Here is a 14,749-nt window from a genome sequence, read left to right as displayed (position 1 = left end):
TGCACATCTACAGCTGCAGACCTAGTAGTTCTACTACTAGATTCTCTAGTAGTTTTAAAAGATGGTAACTGCTGATGACCACATGACACAGTTCCACTCACTTCTGCATCTTAACAAAATGACTTGAGGAAGCAAACTACTTCAGAGCTAAAATCAATAAGTACATAAAATCTATTACCACGAGCTTCTACATACTCTACTTTTGTAAGGCAAATGTACACATTCTGTCTGATTAATTCCTTATACATCCACCACTAGGCAGCTGGTGATAGAAGGTAAAACACAGAGTGTCTCCTTATAAATTGAACGCTCTTTAGTGTACTGAAGGAGGGAATAACTTCCAGCTGGAGAAATAGTGTTGTAATGCACTTAGAGATGATCATGCATGTGCACAAAGCAACTGATGTTGATTTTGAAAAGTTGATTTTGAGTGATTGAGTAAGGAACAATAGCCTACCTATTCCTTGTTTTTAAGAGACATTTTATTTTACAGGTAAAATGCATAAATAACGAAAATGTATTTAAACAGGTTGATGCAATGTGTGGACTAAGAAAGAAAGTAGATGGAGATAGGTAAAGACAAGCCTATTGCATAAATATTACATAATATCCTGGTGGAACAATGTTTTAAGAACTCAGAATTTGAAATTACTTTCTGCATAACATAGAGTATCATCTAGGAATGCACATTAGCATTAGGCACTGGAATAGGCTGCCCAGAGAAATGGTAGAATCACTGTCCCTGGAGCTGTGTAAGGAGCGTGCAGATGTAGTACTTAGGGACATGGTTTAGTGGGCGATATGGATTGGTTGGACCAGAGGACCCTAGAGGTCTTTTCCAACCTGAACGATCCCATGACTCTCTGGTAAAGTTCTACTGCACATTCATATTTTCTAGGCAGACACATTCTGAATATTTGCACAACTATCATCTGTGCTTTTCCCCACAATAACTCAGTGCTGCTGGATGAAAAATACCTTCCTAACACAAAGCGCTATGTTTCAAAACAAAGATTTTTAGTATATGACCAGCACCAATTATGATTTACTTGGATTTATTTATACATATGGATATATTTTTATATATGGATATATTTATAAACTAGATCCTCAAGAATTGTGTTAAATTGAAGTTGGTGTAAGTGAAGCTCTTGGTATAAAAATATTTCAAAAATCAAAGGAAAGCAGATATATTTTCAACAGAAATATCCCCTTTTTTGTTCTTTCTTGCACGTGTTACACATTCAAAAGTTCCATCAGTTTTAAATGGTAGTTCTGGGTCTGTCAGATCTGTAAGGCCTATTCTTCACATGGAAATATGACACCTAGAAAGGAACTGAAAAATAGAACTCACCTTTGGGAACTTTAGCTGTGTTGTACAATTTGCCACTATGTTTAATATATTTCAAAGGTACCCCATAATAGCTAGTAGTTCTTTACAAAGGTCACTGTAAAACCATATCCTGTATTGCGATGTATTTCAGAAAGTGATCCTTGTCTGCCAGCAAAGCAGACAAACTGAACTTTGTTAATAAAAGCGAAGTTTTCTAGGGTTATCACTCTGACCCTTAAACTGTATTATCTAGAAACCCATAAGCCTTAAAAAAAAAAGATATGAAAAGGTTTATAAAGCATTCTAACAGGTTCTGTTTCCAGCCTCACTTTTCAATCTGAAGTTGGTTTTAAGCTCTTGCCACCATGCCTGCTGATTACAATGGGACTTGGGAAATGGAATCCAATGAGAACTTTGAAGGCTACATGGTTGCATTAGGTAAAATGAAAAATATTAACTACATTTTCTTTATAAGTAAAATCTTTCTAAAAATTAATAAGAAAACTTTTATTTTTGTATTGTGCCTTCTGGCCTAAGGATTTATGTCAATCACATTAGAAATCAAGCAATTGTAACGTATGTGCAACTACAGTGACCTTGGCATATAAGAAAGAGAAGATTGTAGCCAAGTATATTGCTCAGTATTGAAATTAAAATAAGCAAACAGATAGATCCCATATCATTAAAGCAGCAGTTGTGTTTAGTATTTAATTAGCATTTTGAACTAGTGGGAAGTGCATATGGCAGTTGCATAGCAAAAGAGCTGGAATGGGCAGATTCTTCCGGGAGTTTTTATGGGAATCATGCTTATGCAGCAAGGAGACTGAGGTCATGCGATCAGCTGAAGATGATTACAAAAGTTAAATTTCACTTGGCCACCACCACTGATGGCAACAATAAATTACACATGTGCAAAGAACTGTCCTGCTCCTTACACAACTTTCAGGCACTATTCTTTAGCTCCTTTATTGTTAGAGATCTGATGGCTACAGTTTGTGTATCCACTGTACAGGATACTAAGCACACTTTGTAGATGCTGGAATACCAAAGCACTATTAACTGACAGCAAGTAATATTCTTGTCACTCTCTATAAAGTCTATGTTGCTTGTAGTCTATGTTATTTTTCCCACACATATTCAGTTTTTGCCATGACAGTGAGAAAGATTTTTGAGAGAAATGTCTTCTTTTGCTTCACCTATTATTTTCAGTATAAGTCGTCTTTCAGATAATTTTATTCTCATCAAGATAAAACCTTGATTTTGCTCCAGGTCATTATGATTATGCAAGTAGTGTGCAGAAAATTCTTCCTCTACTAAGGTCAGCAGAGATGTAGATCTTTAATTACCTAAAAAGAAGAAATTATAGATAAAATAATACAGTTCTGATTAATTTCTTCAGTAGATACTGGATTGGCACTGAAAGATCAGTTACCTTCCTTCTACTATTGCAGTAATACGGCTGCATTTCAAAAAGCTGCAAAAAATATGGAAGTTGAATTTACACATGCACAAGTGTAATTTTTAGAATCAGAAATCTTCTGGCTTTAATACACCACAGATGAATGCCACAAAAGATCATTGCTTCTTTATCACTCATCATGTCAATATTACTTAGAAGAAGAATCATTGGAGCTGACTCATCTAACCTAGATTGTAGAACACTGACTGGCTAAATTAGTACATGACAAAATTAAACATAGTTTATTTTTATGTTCACAGTTAATAGCCCTCACTGTCCCAATTGTCCTTTTGTTGTTCCCATTCTCAGATGTTATCTCACTGTTTTCTATCTAATGGTCACTAATTTGTATCTTCTGTTCAGAATTTGATCTTCCTCTTACTCTCATTTTTACTGTAGCTGACACCACAAAGAGTTATGCTGATAAATAAAAGTTTTTTCAGTTCAAGTACTTTTCATCAGAAGTTAAGATCAGACTTACAGCTTCCTTCTACTTTTTCCAAAAAGCTGTTGAGTTCATTTACTGGATATTTAGAGAATTTGCTTGCTCGGACACAATAATAGCTACTACTAAAGGCATTGATTATCCAAAGAAGCAGTGGTTCAAAATCTGTACAGCTACCTTCCACAAGTCAAGATAATATCAAGATAATATGTTTGTTAGGAAAGCAGTGTAACACATTAGGAAATCAGTTACTGATATCTTTAAAAAAAACCTCACATCCAACAATTCTCAATGCCTACACCAGTGATTGACCTTAGGATAACTACCAGATATCCGGTCCTGGAAAGCTGACTTCACACAATGTGGTAACAAGATTAAAAGCACTTGACACTCTCAATAGCCTAAGACAAAGGAGAAAGAATGGGTTAGAATGAAGAATGCAAAACAGATTCATCTTTCCTGGAAAGTCCCTTGATTTGTTGCCTGCTCTATACAAATTCCAACGGAGAGAGAATGAACTTTCTGACAAAATTTTCAAAATACTTTCACAGCAAGAACATCGGCAATTGGTGGGATGGAGAAGGAATTTGCACTGATTGTCTGAACCTTGCTCCTCATGCATACATCATAACTTTTGGTGTGTATACATACACACATGTATTATACATTTACTAGTGACAAACTGCCGCTAAATTAGTGGGATAGGAAAAAAAAAGGAAAAAAAAACAGTACAAAGATGCATATGGCTGTAGGTGATTCTCAGAATGTGTTCTACATTAACTTGTGGTCAGGGAAAGGAAATGACATGGAAGGACGGAGAAGTCGTCTTCTGCTCTGTTGCTCCCAATTTTGCATGTGGTTGATACTTGAGTATAAAAGTGCTAAGGTTCAAAGCACACCAAGGGTTTTTTTAAAAAAAACCTCATCCATCCTTATAATTAATACATAGGTATTTCTGTACTTTAATTAAAGAATAGGTTTGCCCTTTAAGCCAGAAATTTTGCTTTTATCATAAACACATTACAAAGTGTTTTAATCTACTATAATAGAACAATATATCATCTTTATTGCTTGTATTGTTCAACATGCAGTTATGAAAACCATGCTTTAATAAAATCTCCCAGTTTTTCTCCAGGAGCTACAAGACTAATATATTAGTCAGAAATAGCATTTCCTTAGAAGTCTAGACATTTTTTTCCCCACAGAGAGACCTAAATTTTATGTTACCTGGTTATAAATCAGACCCAGAGACACTTTTAATCCGCCATAGCAGATAAAATATACCCGAGAAGTCTGGTTATAAATACTAAACATTATTCCCCATGTTAGAAAAGTCACATTGTTTCTTAAGCCAAACCTCCCAGTCAACTCAATTAGTACATCACAAGTAGTATAGGGAATCAACGCAAAGAGAAAGGACTCCATTAGTTGCATTGCTGAGCTGACAATGATTAACTCACATGCAAATCTACTATGGGATGGATAGCAAGCCAAAACCATTTTTCAGTAACTTTCAGAAGCATGTGAGATTATTTCATTTGCATATAGCACTATATTAAGATTCATTGCCAGCTGGTCAGAAATATTTATTGCAGATGGTAATGCAGCTGGCAAGAGGTGGATCGTCTGGGACAAACTGTCATGCTCATAATATATATTGTTCTTTCAGTTACTTCAAGTGTATTCCATTGCTTATATTAAGAAGTTAGTCCACATCATGAACAAAATAAGGATGTCAAGATCAGGACTGCATTAACTGTTTACAGAATATTAAAAATGAACTGTCAAATGCTGTAGTTTGATACTATTTGACTTTCGACTTTCAATTGCTATTCCTCTAACACCTAACTGCCATTTATTTGCCTCTTTGCTGCTTAACCACAATGGACAAGCCAATCATTTGTCTGTTTCGTTTTTATTCATTAGAAATATTTTTGCACTTTTTAAAATTAATTTCTTGTATGCTCCCACAGATTGTAGGTTCCGTGTAAAAATATCATGCTAATATCCAAAATGAGTGTGACTACATGCTTATTTTCTACTAACATGCTTATTTTCTGAAAAGGCATGTTGTCCTGAGAACAATCTTTCAGGAGTGGGCAAAATTTGTGACACTGCAGAATTCATATCAATAGCCTCACACGCCCAAGAGCTACATAATTTATACAGCAGACATAGAAGAGGGAAGGGCTCTCAAGCATGAGATGCTAAGGGCGCTCCAAGTATCCCATAGCTTCATGTGTGAGTGAAGCCAAAAAAAGAATATGTCTTGTTATTTCGTCTCCAAAAGATCTGGAGATTCAGAAGATTTAAGAAACCAGAATATATTAACTGGTGGTTGTTGTAGTCCTGCTTACAATATCCCCACAGACACTCTCTTAATATGTAAAATCAGTAGAAGATCCTCAAGCTGAAAGTCCTGAAAATGAAAGCTGTCGGTTTTTTTGAGTGACCTTTTTCTTTGCAAATACTGCAGGTAAAGAGGTCATTTGTGGAATTAATTGACCATTAAACACAGTATTATTTTTACAGTGCATAAATATAAAAGTTGTTTTCTTTTATTTTTGGTAACAAAAGTTGGAATTTTCTGTGCAATGCTTTCTTTTCTGTTTCTTATCAGACATTGATTTTGCAACTCGTAAAGTTGCAAAACACTTGAAACAAACAAAGGAGATTATTCAAGATGGAGATAATTTTAAAACAAAAACACTCAGTACTTTGAGAAACTATGAGCTGAACTACACTGTGGGAGTGGAGTTTGAAGAACACACCAAAGGACTCGATAACCGGGTGGTTAAGGTACACACTATCTGATTTCTCTTTACACTACAGTCAGTATCAGCCGTAGCAGTTCCAAAAACCAGCTGAATATGGTTAAAAAAAAAGGGGGGGTGGCGGTGGGGGAGATCACCAAAACTTTACAGATACTTGAGGATTTTTACGAAGCAGAAACAGTTTGTGTCTTGAGATAGTTTCCTTTCCTGCTCCAATCACTTACACAAAATAATCAGGATGGATGCTCACGTAAATGAGGGTAGTCTTTAATTACATGTTTTTCCTAATAGGGGATTTTTTCAGGTTTTCTCTGATGTGCCTTTATTTATTTAGAAAGTAACAAAATAAGTTTATTTTTACCTGTGTAATCTCCTTAAATAGATTGTAAATCTATCATTCTGATTTTAGGATCTTCTCTGCATAAACATTTTAAGCTCTGAATCAGTAGGTTTATACTGGATTTGTGCTGCTCAGCCTCAAGCGGACAGTTTAAAATAAAACACATTAAATTAAAAAATTAAATTAAAACACATAAGTGAGCTTTTAGAAGAGATAAGAAGAAAATGTGAGCCCATGTTACTATTGATACAGACACAAACGCAGGCCTACAGACAGCCACAGGCAAGAAGGCCTTGTAATGCAAGCTTTAATTTCTTAAAGATTCGTGCTCGAGGTTCCCAGAGGAAACTCTGGACATACCTTCAGACACCTTCAGTGAGCGGACAAGTGATGTTTGGATCAAGGACCATATTGTGTATTGGCACATCTCCTACCTCTTACAAGAGATTCAGCTAGAAAGTCTTGTGTGGCCTTCAAACCAGACCATGTCAGGAAAGTTAGTGAGGAAAACAAGTATAATCACTGATTAAATTCATTTACTGAATTCAGCTTCATGTTTCTGTATTGATACTACTTCTGTTTTATTCTCTTCTCACCCCTAAAATACAGAAGCAATATTTTCAGAGGTAGAAAGGGTGACAGCTTCTCACCTATTCAGTGTCTTGAAAATCTTGCATCAATTGCCTATCTTGGTTATCACTCCCTGAATCTAGCTCTATCAACTCATCTGACAATTATCATAGTTTTATTTTTCTCTCAGCTCACATCTCTCCTGCTATTCTCAAAATGATGCTGTCCCTTGCCTCATTATCTTCTCAATAAATAAAGTTTCAGGCTTTGTTGCCAAACTGAGTAGCTGAGATCAAAGCAATTGCCATGGGAAAGCACCATGTTTGCATCCGAATTCAGGTAATCCTTCACCAGAGTGGCACAGATTATATTATGGAGTACATTGTTTATTCATTATAAAACACTGTTCATTTTTCACTCAACTTTATGCAGTGTAATTCCTATGACTTCTTCCAAATTATTTCTCATTCAGAACTCTGCAAACCATCATATAATAAAGCCCGTTTTTCAGTATCTTGAACATCCCTATGACTAAACATTTCCCTATTGCTTTCTCCAGTGAGCACTGGTGGACACTTTCTTGTGACAGAGCTTATGCTTTACAACCTCGAACCCATGTCTCTTAGACCTGCTGCAGACACTAAGATCTAATGAATCAACCATTACATCATTTCTTAAATCCTTGCATCTTCACCACATAAAAGCCATTTTCTTTCTCTCTGTGCAGAATCATTTCACTTGCAGACTTACTGATTTCCTCTTTATTACCAATTACTTGGACAGAAGGAAGCACAATTTGTACGATTATTCCCCTACCTGGCTTATTCATTTTTGTATAATATTCTATTCTGAACAAATTACACTCTGTTTCTAACAAGAGGAGGAGGAAGGATGAAGCACATCAAGCCATTCATCTCCAGGCGACTCTAAAATAATTTTTTGGTCATTTATTAACAAAAAGTGCCTCAAACACATGAAGGTAATAAAACTGCTAGACAATATTTAAACATAGAGTGGGCATGGATAATTTAAAAACCATGTAGCTTAAAAATACTGTAAATATGAAAGAACTTAACTGAAATGGAATGACTTTTGTCTTGCTATTACTAGAAAGCTCCCTCATAAGAGAAATAAATCATCCAACCCTGAAATAAAACACAAAGTAGGGTAACGATACTCTTGGAGACTTTTAATAACTCAACTTCCACTGACTGTAACCAGTCTCTGATGAGGATTTAGCTATGATAAATGGATGTCTTTCTAATTTACAATGCTTCAAATCTAGAGTAATTCAAAGAAGTTGCTCTGAATTTACTGTAGCATACACAAGGGTTATACTGAAAGTAATGCCTCCTATTTTATGAAATCAGTCCACAGAGTCAGAGGCAGATGACAGTGGGATGGCAGTAGAGGTTATACCTTCCCACCAGTATTCCATTTTGTTGCCGTGTGACAGCAGAGGGCAAGTCTGACAAAACAGTGTCTGAAGCAAATTGTGCCTGAAGCAAAGGCATGTAACCAAATTTCTCTGCGTGGAAAAAATTGCACCCATTGACACTCACTGACACTTGCTGGACATTTCTGGTGACCAAACAGTAGATTCAGCACAGTGAGACAGAAGCTGGTGCACTTCAGCAGTGGCAACAGCAACAGTGGGCCACTTCTGCAGGTACAGATTTTTACGAGCCTGTCTTATCACTACCAAAAGTGAACATTTAATGGTGGTGACTATGTTGAAAAATAGTGTTTTGTAGCTGAGAATGTGCCCTATCAAATTGTGTTATTGTGCTCTATCTGTTGTAATTTCCAAGGAAATAAATAAGAGACAATACTTTTGGAGCAACCTCTTATGTGTTGAAAATTGATCCTGTAAATGGAACTCACTACAGATATGAACCTTCTGCTCCTGGACGAGATCCACTGAATCCAGTATCCTGTTTGTTAGACAGACTGAATCTCACAGAACCAAAAATGATTCAGAATGGAAGGGACCTCCAGAGATTTCTGACTCAACCCTTTTGCTAAAGCAGGGTCAGCTCGAGCACACAGTCCATCACTGAGTTCAATCAGGGTTTCACTGTCTCTACAGATGGATATTCCAGAAACTCCTTGTGCAACCCGTGCCAGTGCCTGATCATCTTCACAGTTTAAAAGTGTCATCTTGTGTTTAGAAAAAAAACCCACAATTTTCATGCAATTATTTTGGACTCAGCAGTACACTGGTTCATACGAATGCTAACTTAGTGTACACAATGGAAACTGACAACAAAGCTCTGGAAAAGGTTCACAACCATCATCTTGAAAGCATTCAGGGTTTTGAATGACTGATTGGCTTGGGTTTTTTCTAGGAAGAACGAGAAGAGCAATGGTTAGAAAATGTAATTTTTTTTTTCTCATTGTTTTAATTAGCTTATTTTCACATACTCATAAATTTCTTGCTAACATGTCTGAACTAATTGATGCAGACACTAGTGACCTGGGATGGTGACAAACTGGTATGTGTTCAGAAAGGTGAAAAGAAAAATCGTGGCTGGAAGCACTGGATTGAAGGAGACCTACTGCATCTGGTAAGAACTGCTATACAGAATCATAGCACGTAACAGACTGCAACAAAGTACAGTTCATCCATTTCAAAGCTTTTCTTACTTATTCTAGTTAGAAAGGTCTTTATTTAGACAGCTCTGATCTCTGAACTCGAAGGAAATCCCTCTCTCTGCTTCATCTCAGGAATGCTGTTTCTTTTCACCTGCTCCCAATTAAGACATAACCCTGCAGTGCTTTTTTTTGCTCCAGTTGACTGTCCTCCAGCTATTAACCCTTCTTGTTACACTGCACCTCTAATGTCTTCCCATTTTCCTTTAATCACTGGTAGGAAAAAGAAGGAAAAAAAAAAAAGTAAGGGAAAAAGATTGCAAGAAAAATGTTGGGTTTTGTCCCTAAAGAAGCACTATGTAATTTTAGAAGGAACTTTGTAGGAATCCAGATCAGAAATCACTCTCTGGGTACTCAAGAAGAGTATTTCCAATTATTTTGTGCTAGTACAATAGAAACAGAAAAAACCTGGAGCCTGAAAAGGAATTCAGTGAGCCTGATAGAGGCCAGAAGGGCTGTGCAGGAAAGGAGCACTCACAGGAGTATGGAAAGATTACAAAATAATAGCTCACATAATTGACACTATTCCAGAAGTTTCTTGGGAGAACAATCAAGAAATGGGTACGATAATGTTGGATGGTACAGTAGGTGGGTGCAGAAAGATTATGGAGAAGACCTCAGTAATTTCTGTCTCACGATATGCACTTAGATATCTACTCCTTGCTAAGTTTACCCTACAGATAGTAGGTGTGGTGAGCCACACTGCCTGAAGTCTGTATGCTTGAACAAGTCAAGGCAATTAATTGAAAATACAGTATATGTCACTGAAAGCCAGTTGTCCAGCACACATTTTCATCTCCATTTTAATACATAGTCAAAAGCTGACCTAACAAAGATGCTGCTGGCTGCAGGATTGAGCCTAAGACTTGGGGAAGCAGACAGACCAGGCATACTCTCAGAAGAGTTTCCAGGAACAATTTTGCAGGCTAGGGCAACTGTGGGCTGAAAACCCAGCTTCAGTTCATCTTCAAGCCTTATCTGGCACAGCAATGCCAGCTGATTGGAAGACTAATAAAACGGTGTACATTGTGATGTGCGCGTGTGCCAGACTTTAAAAGATCAGCTGTGCTGCTAAGCAAAAACGCCATCCCGATCTGACTCCTAAAAGATGGCTGGGCACTTCTCTGAAGTAAACATTCTTATGGTTTTAAAGCATCTTCCCTTTTTTGTTTGTTTTGAATTTCGTTGATTCTCATGAATTTTGAGATAACATGAAATATAAACTATTATTGTATGTTGTTTTAACAATGGAGCATGAAAAAGCCTTCCATTTAAGACTACTTTTAATGTATTTTTCATATACATTCATCTTAGAGCTCAATTCATGTGTCAAAATCTAATTACTGCAACACGTGGTGCATGCCTGCTGATTGTTTTTATAGAATTTGCTCTTCTTTCCTTATGTTCTCTTTTTCATAAGTGTATCTTTGTAATGTAATAGCACAGTTGTAGCAATTTCAGGGCAGGGGAGCTTCTGGCTATGCAACTTGTTCCACTAACTGTGTTAATTCTGCAGGAACTGACGTGTGAAGACCAGGTGTGCCATCAGATATTTAAGAAGAAAAAGTAACCGGAAAACCACTTAAGCCTTCATCACACTATTGTGCTGATATGTTTTGTCTAAAAACAGAAACAAAGCAGATTTTGTAATAACTCTTTGAAACAGCTACGTGAATGCAATTTTGTGCATGTTTATGAAGAGAAACGTTTTGTAGAAATAACATCAGTTACACACAGCATCATTTTCTCTTTTTTCTTTTGTTGGAGTTAAATAAAAATAATTGTCTTTCAAATTGTGCTTTCCTATATCTTTACAATCTATTTAGTCTTTTCCAAAGAAACGTTCTTTAGCAACAAAGCTGAAAATTAACAGTCACAGTTATCTCAACCACAGAACGTTATGTATGTATTCTCTCATTACGAGAGAATGTGAAATGCTGTAGCTCCTTGAAGCAGTCAGTTAGAACTGGCACTCTGCTAATAATCCCAGAGCAGAAGTTAGCTGTTAGAAGCACACCACTCCCTTCAGGAGTTGCTCCATGAAGTTAAAGCTAAGGCATACTTACAGCTATCAGAGGAAAACTGATGAGTGTACATAGAGTGCATGCATGCTGTGCACGTGGAGTTTACACAGACTGTGTGTATCCGTGCACAGACTATCTAGCATACAGCAGTCTTCACCTCGCACCTCGCTTTTAGAGTTTCAAAAGAATTTTAAAAGACTTTGAAAAGTAATTTCCATACAATTGCCTTCCATTTTATTTAGGGTTTTTCAAAAGACTTCATGCTTTTTGCTACAGGCAAGTTTAAATTTACCATGGATGGTGAGAGATGCTTCTCTAGGTGGAAACAAATTATTCAAGGGGGCGTACATGCATGTTCCACTGAAGAATGGTTTGCACACACAAAAGCTTGTCTGCTTTTTCCAACTAGGAATCATTTCTGTGAATCTGATTAATATATCACTAATACTGAGATGGGCAGGTGCACAGACGCGTAAATAGCTATGCAGGGCCATTTTTATGAATTAGACTTTGCTCCTCCTGATAAAATTTTGATACTGACCTGATATCAAACTTCTTGTATGCTTTAACTGAGCAGTGCTCTAATGAGAGTTCACAGTGCAGAAACTGCACTTGGAATTGGTAAATTCCTTCTTATTTTTTCTGTTCAGCCCTGATCTGAACTTCCCTATAGAAACGTACTTAATTCCTACATCTAAGCCCCTTCCAGTTATAAAGCTTAGAAGGACCACCGTTCATTAAGCTTTCAAAATATTATCAGAACTAAGTAATCACCACAATAAAGAATGTGTACATCGTAATCAGTGGCATTACTCATATTTGGCTCTTGCCAACAGAAAGCCTGCGCAGCACAGAGTTTAACAACTCCATACAAATCATTAAACAAAAGTTCTTACATATCCTGAAGAACAGTAATTAATTTACAAATGATGAGGAAATTATGAGGAGATTGAAGAGGGAAATAAGCATTCTTTCTTAATAAGTTTACAAGTCATATCTAGTGGATATGGATGGGAAGTAGATGAAGTAGACTTTGATTAGAGAGAAAACTGCACCTGACCTTACGTTTCTGCAAATTCAGAAAATGAAAACTCTTGACTTTTTAATAAGGGGAGGGAAAATGTTCAAGGTTATTTATGCCCCAAAACAGCAGTCTCTTCCCGCACACACTGATACGCAAAACCTTGCAGCCTTCTTTATAACTACATACGCAGAACTGGAGACAGAGGAGGTACTTCTTACACTGCATTATAATTACTTCCAAAGGTATACTCAGTTGCACGATATTTGTGATGTTAGCTTAGTCTCTAAGCTCCACAACACCCCTTACCTTTGTCAGCAGATTAAATACTTGCACTGAAGGCACAAATCTCGTTGGTCAACCACAGAATGCTTACCCACATTTTTCAGCCTTCTGGCATGCACTACTGTTTCAGCTGTTTTGAAGGATTACCATTTGCATTGACTCTTTTCCTCATAGATACTATGAGGAATACTCAAATACAGCTAGTGGGAATGGAATTTACCAGATTTCTGATCCAGAGAGCAAAAAAGCCTGTACTGTAACAAAAGCAACTCCTAATGAGTACAGTAAGAGTCAGAACCATTGCCTGTCACTGGACTTTTCAAACCACAATGACACAAATAGGCATAGGAAATATTTATGATAGGATTTCTAAAAATTTTCTGCACTGAGCCAGTTTTGCTCCTGGAAAGTCAAATGCTGAAAGGAAGGCAACATTGCTGTAGGATAATGTTGTAAATGCTCCCACTGGTAATGCTCTATGGTTACTCTGTAAGATGCTGTCTTTCTGTTAAGCTCTGAAGGTCCACATAGGTTGTATGTGCACAGAACAGCTTTCAATTTGCCCATAAATATCCTACTCACTCTGCCGACTTGCTGCATGTGAAGTATGCCCATTCCACTGCCATCTGGCAAAAAGTCTGAGGTTTTTTACAATCTAACAAAGGCAAATAGAATTTCACTTCCAAAACAGTCGTTTAATTGCATTTGTTTATGTTCTTCTTGACCAAGAGCACATAATTCGCCCTAATGTGGGGAGAGACTAATAGAAAGGATGGAAGCATTCAGATTTACTCTGAAGTTTTTTCTTCCCCGAGAACGCATTATTTTCAGGTTTAATTCATGCTTGAATGGAAATGCAGAGGTTGCATATGTTTTAATTTCAGCTTGCTGATTGCACATGTTATGAAGCCTAGAAGAAATCATTTTGTGTATGATCACTTGTTTTTTCAAAACATACTCTTTCTATATATGTGTAGGGAAAAAGAATGATAGCAATTGAAGAATATGTATTTTTCTGGAGGTGTGCTAAAGCTAAAGATTACTGACATTTGAGTGATCAGATGTAGCAGAAATGCAAAGTCACGGCCTGAAGCAGTGATTGAGCACCTGGTGGAAGGCAGGGCCAACCCAGGAGAGCTCAGGTGCATGCAGTGTACCTGAGTGACCAGAAGGGATGGAGTCAGGATCCAGCCCTTCTCAGACCTCATTTAAGGGTTGGCAGTGGAGGTGAGGGTATCTCATTGGAGAGCCCTGCCTGAGTCCTTCCAAAGGTAAGCACTTTTTCTTCCTTTGTTTTTGTGTTCCTAGTTGCTGCATTTGGGTTTGTTCCCATTTGGTTCAACTGAGGATTGTGCCACCCTGCTATTATTGCTGTACTTTCCGTCGCGTTACAATAGACTGATGCAGTGTTCTTCCAAGACCTACTGCAGAGCAGCAGTCCTAAAACCCAACTGAATTTGTGTATCTTTTCAACACATGGATTGAAAAAAAAAAAACAAAAAACCCACTTTACTCCACTTCCAGTGTTCTAGAAAATATATTCTAGCTTGATCAATGAAAGGCGAATGCAATGTAGTCACAAAAGCAGGTAAAGTCTTTGCAAAATCCAGTTGCTATCAAAAGCAAACCAAGTATATACTCCCAAAAATGTATAAATTTATCTTTTCAGTATACTTTTTAATTAAATTTCAACTTCTGAAATTATTGTAAGGCATCAAAGTGTAGACTGGAGCATCATTTTGCAAGCAGTTATGTATAAGTCAGAGCTCTTCAGTGGAGTCAATTACTCCATTCAGCCAGATCGGATCTTGAAATCAGGTCGTGCACATCTGATAGACTCTGAAGC

The 14,749-nt window shown here is 37.1% G+C and overlaps 1 protein-coding gene across 1 annotated transcript; it reads left to right on the top strand.

Moving 5' to 3' along the window:
• Window positions 1–1,698: 1,698 nt before the first annotated feature.
• RBP2 (retinol binding protein 2) lies at window positions 1,699–11,143 on the top strand (the record flags this gene model as incomplete). The annotated part of the gene is made up of 4 exons (XM_079540096.1): window positions 1,699–1,771; window positions 5,858–6,036; window positions 9,387–9,488; window positions 11,090–11,143. 4 exons carry the CDS (start codon window positions 1,699–1,701, stop codon window positions 11,141–11,143), a joined length of 408 nt encoding a protein of 135 aa, XP_079396222.1.
• Window positions 11,144–14,749: the final 3,606 nt, after the last annotated feature.

The sequence above is a fragment of the Tetrao urogallus genome (assembly GCF_951394365.1).
Source record: "Tetrao urogallus genome assembly, chromosome: 9".
NCBI classification, from domain to species: Eukaryota; Metazoa; Chordata; class Aves; order Galliformes; family Phasianidae; genus Tetrao; species Tetrao urogallus.
Note: the sequence above shows the minus strand (reverse complement) of the source record. Positions and strands in the feature narration are given on the sequence as shown.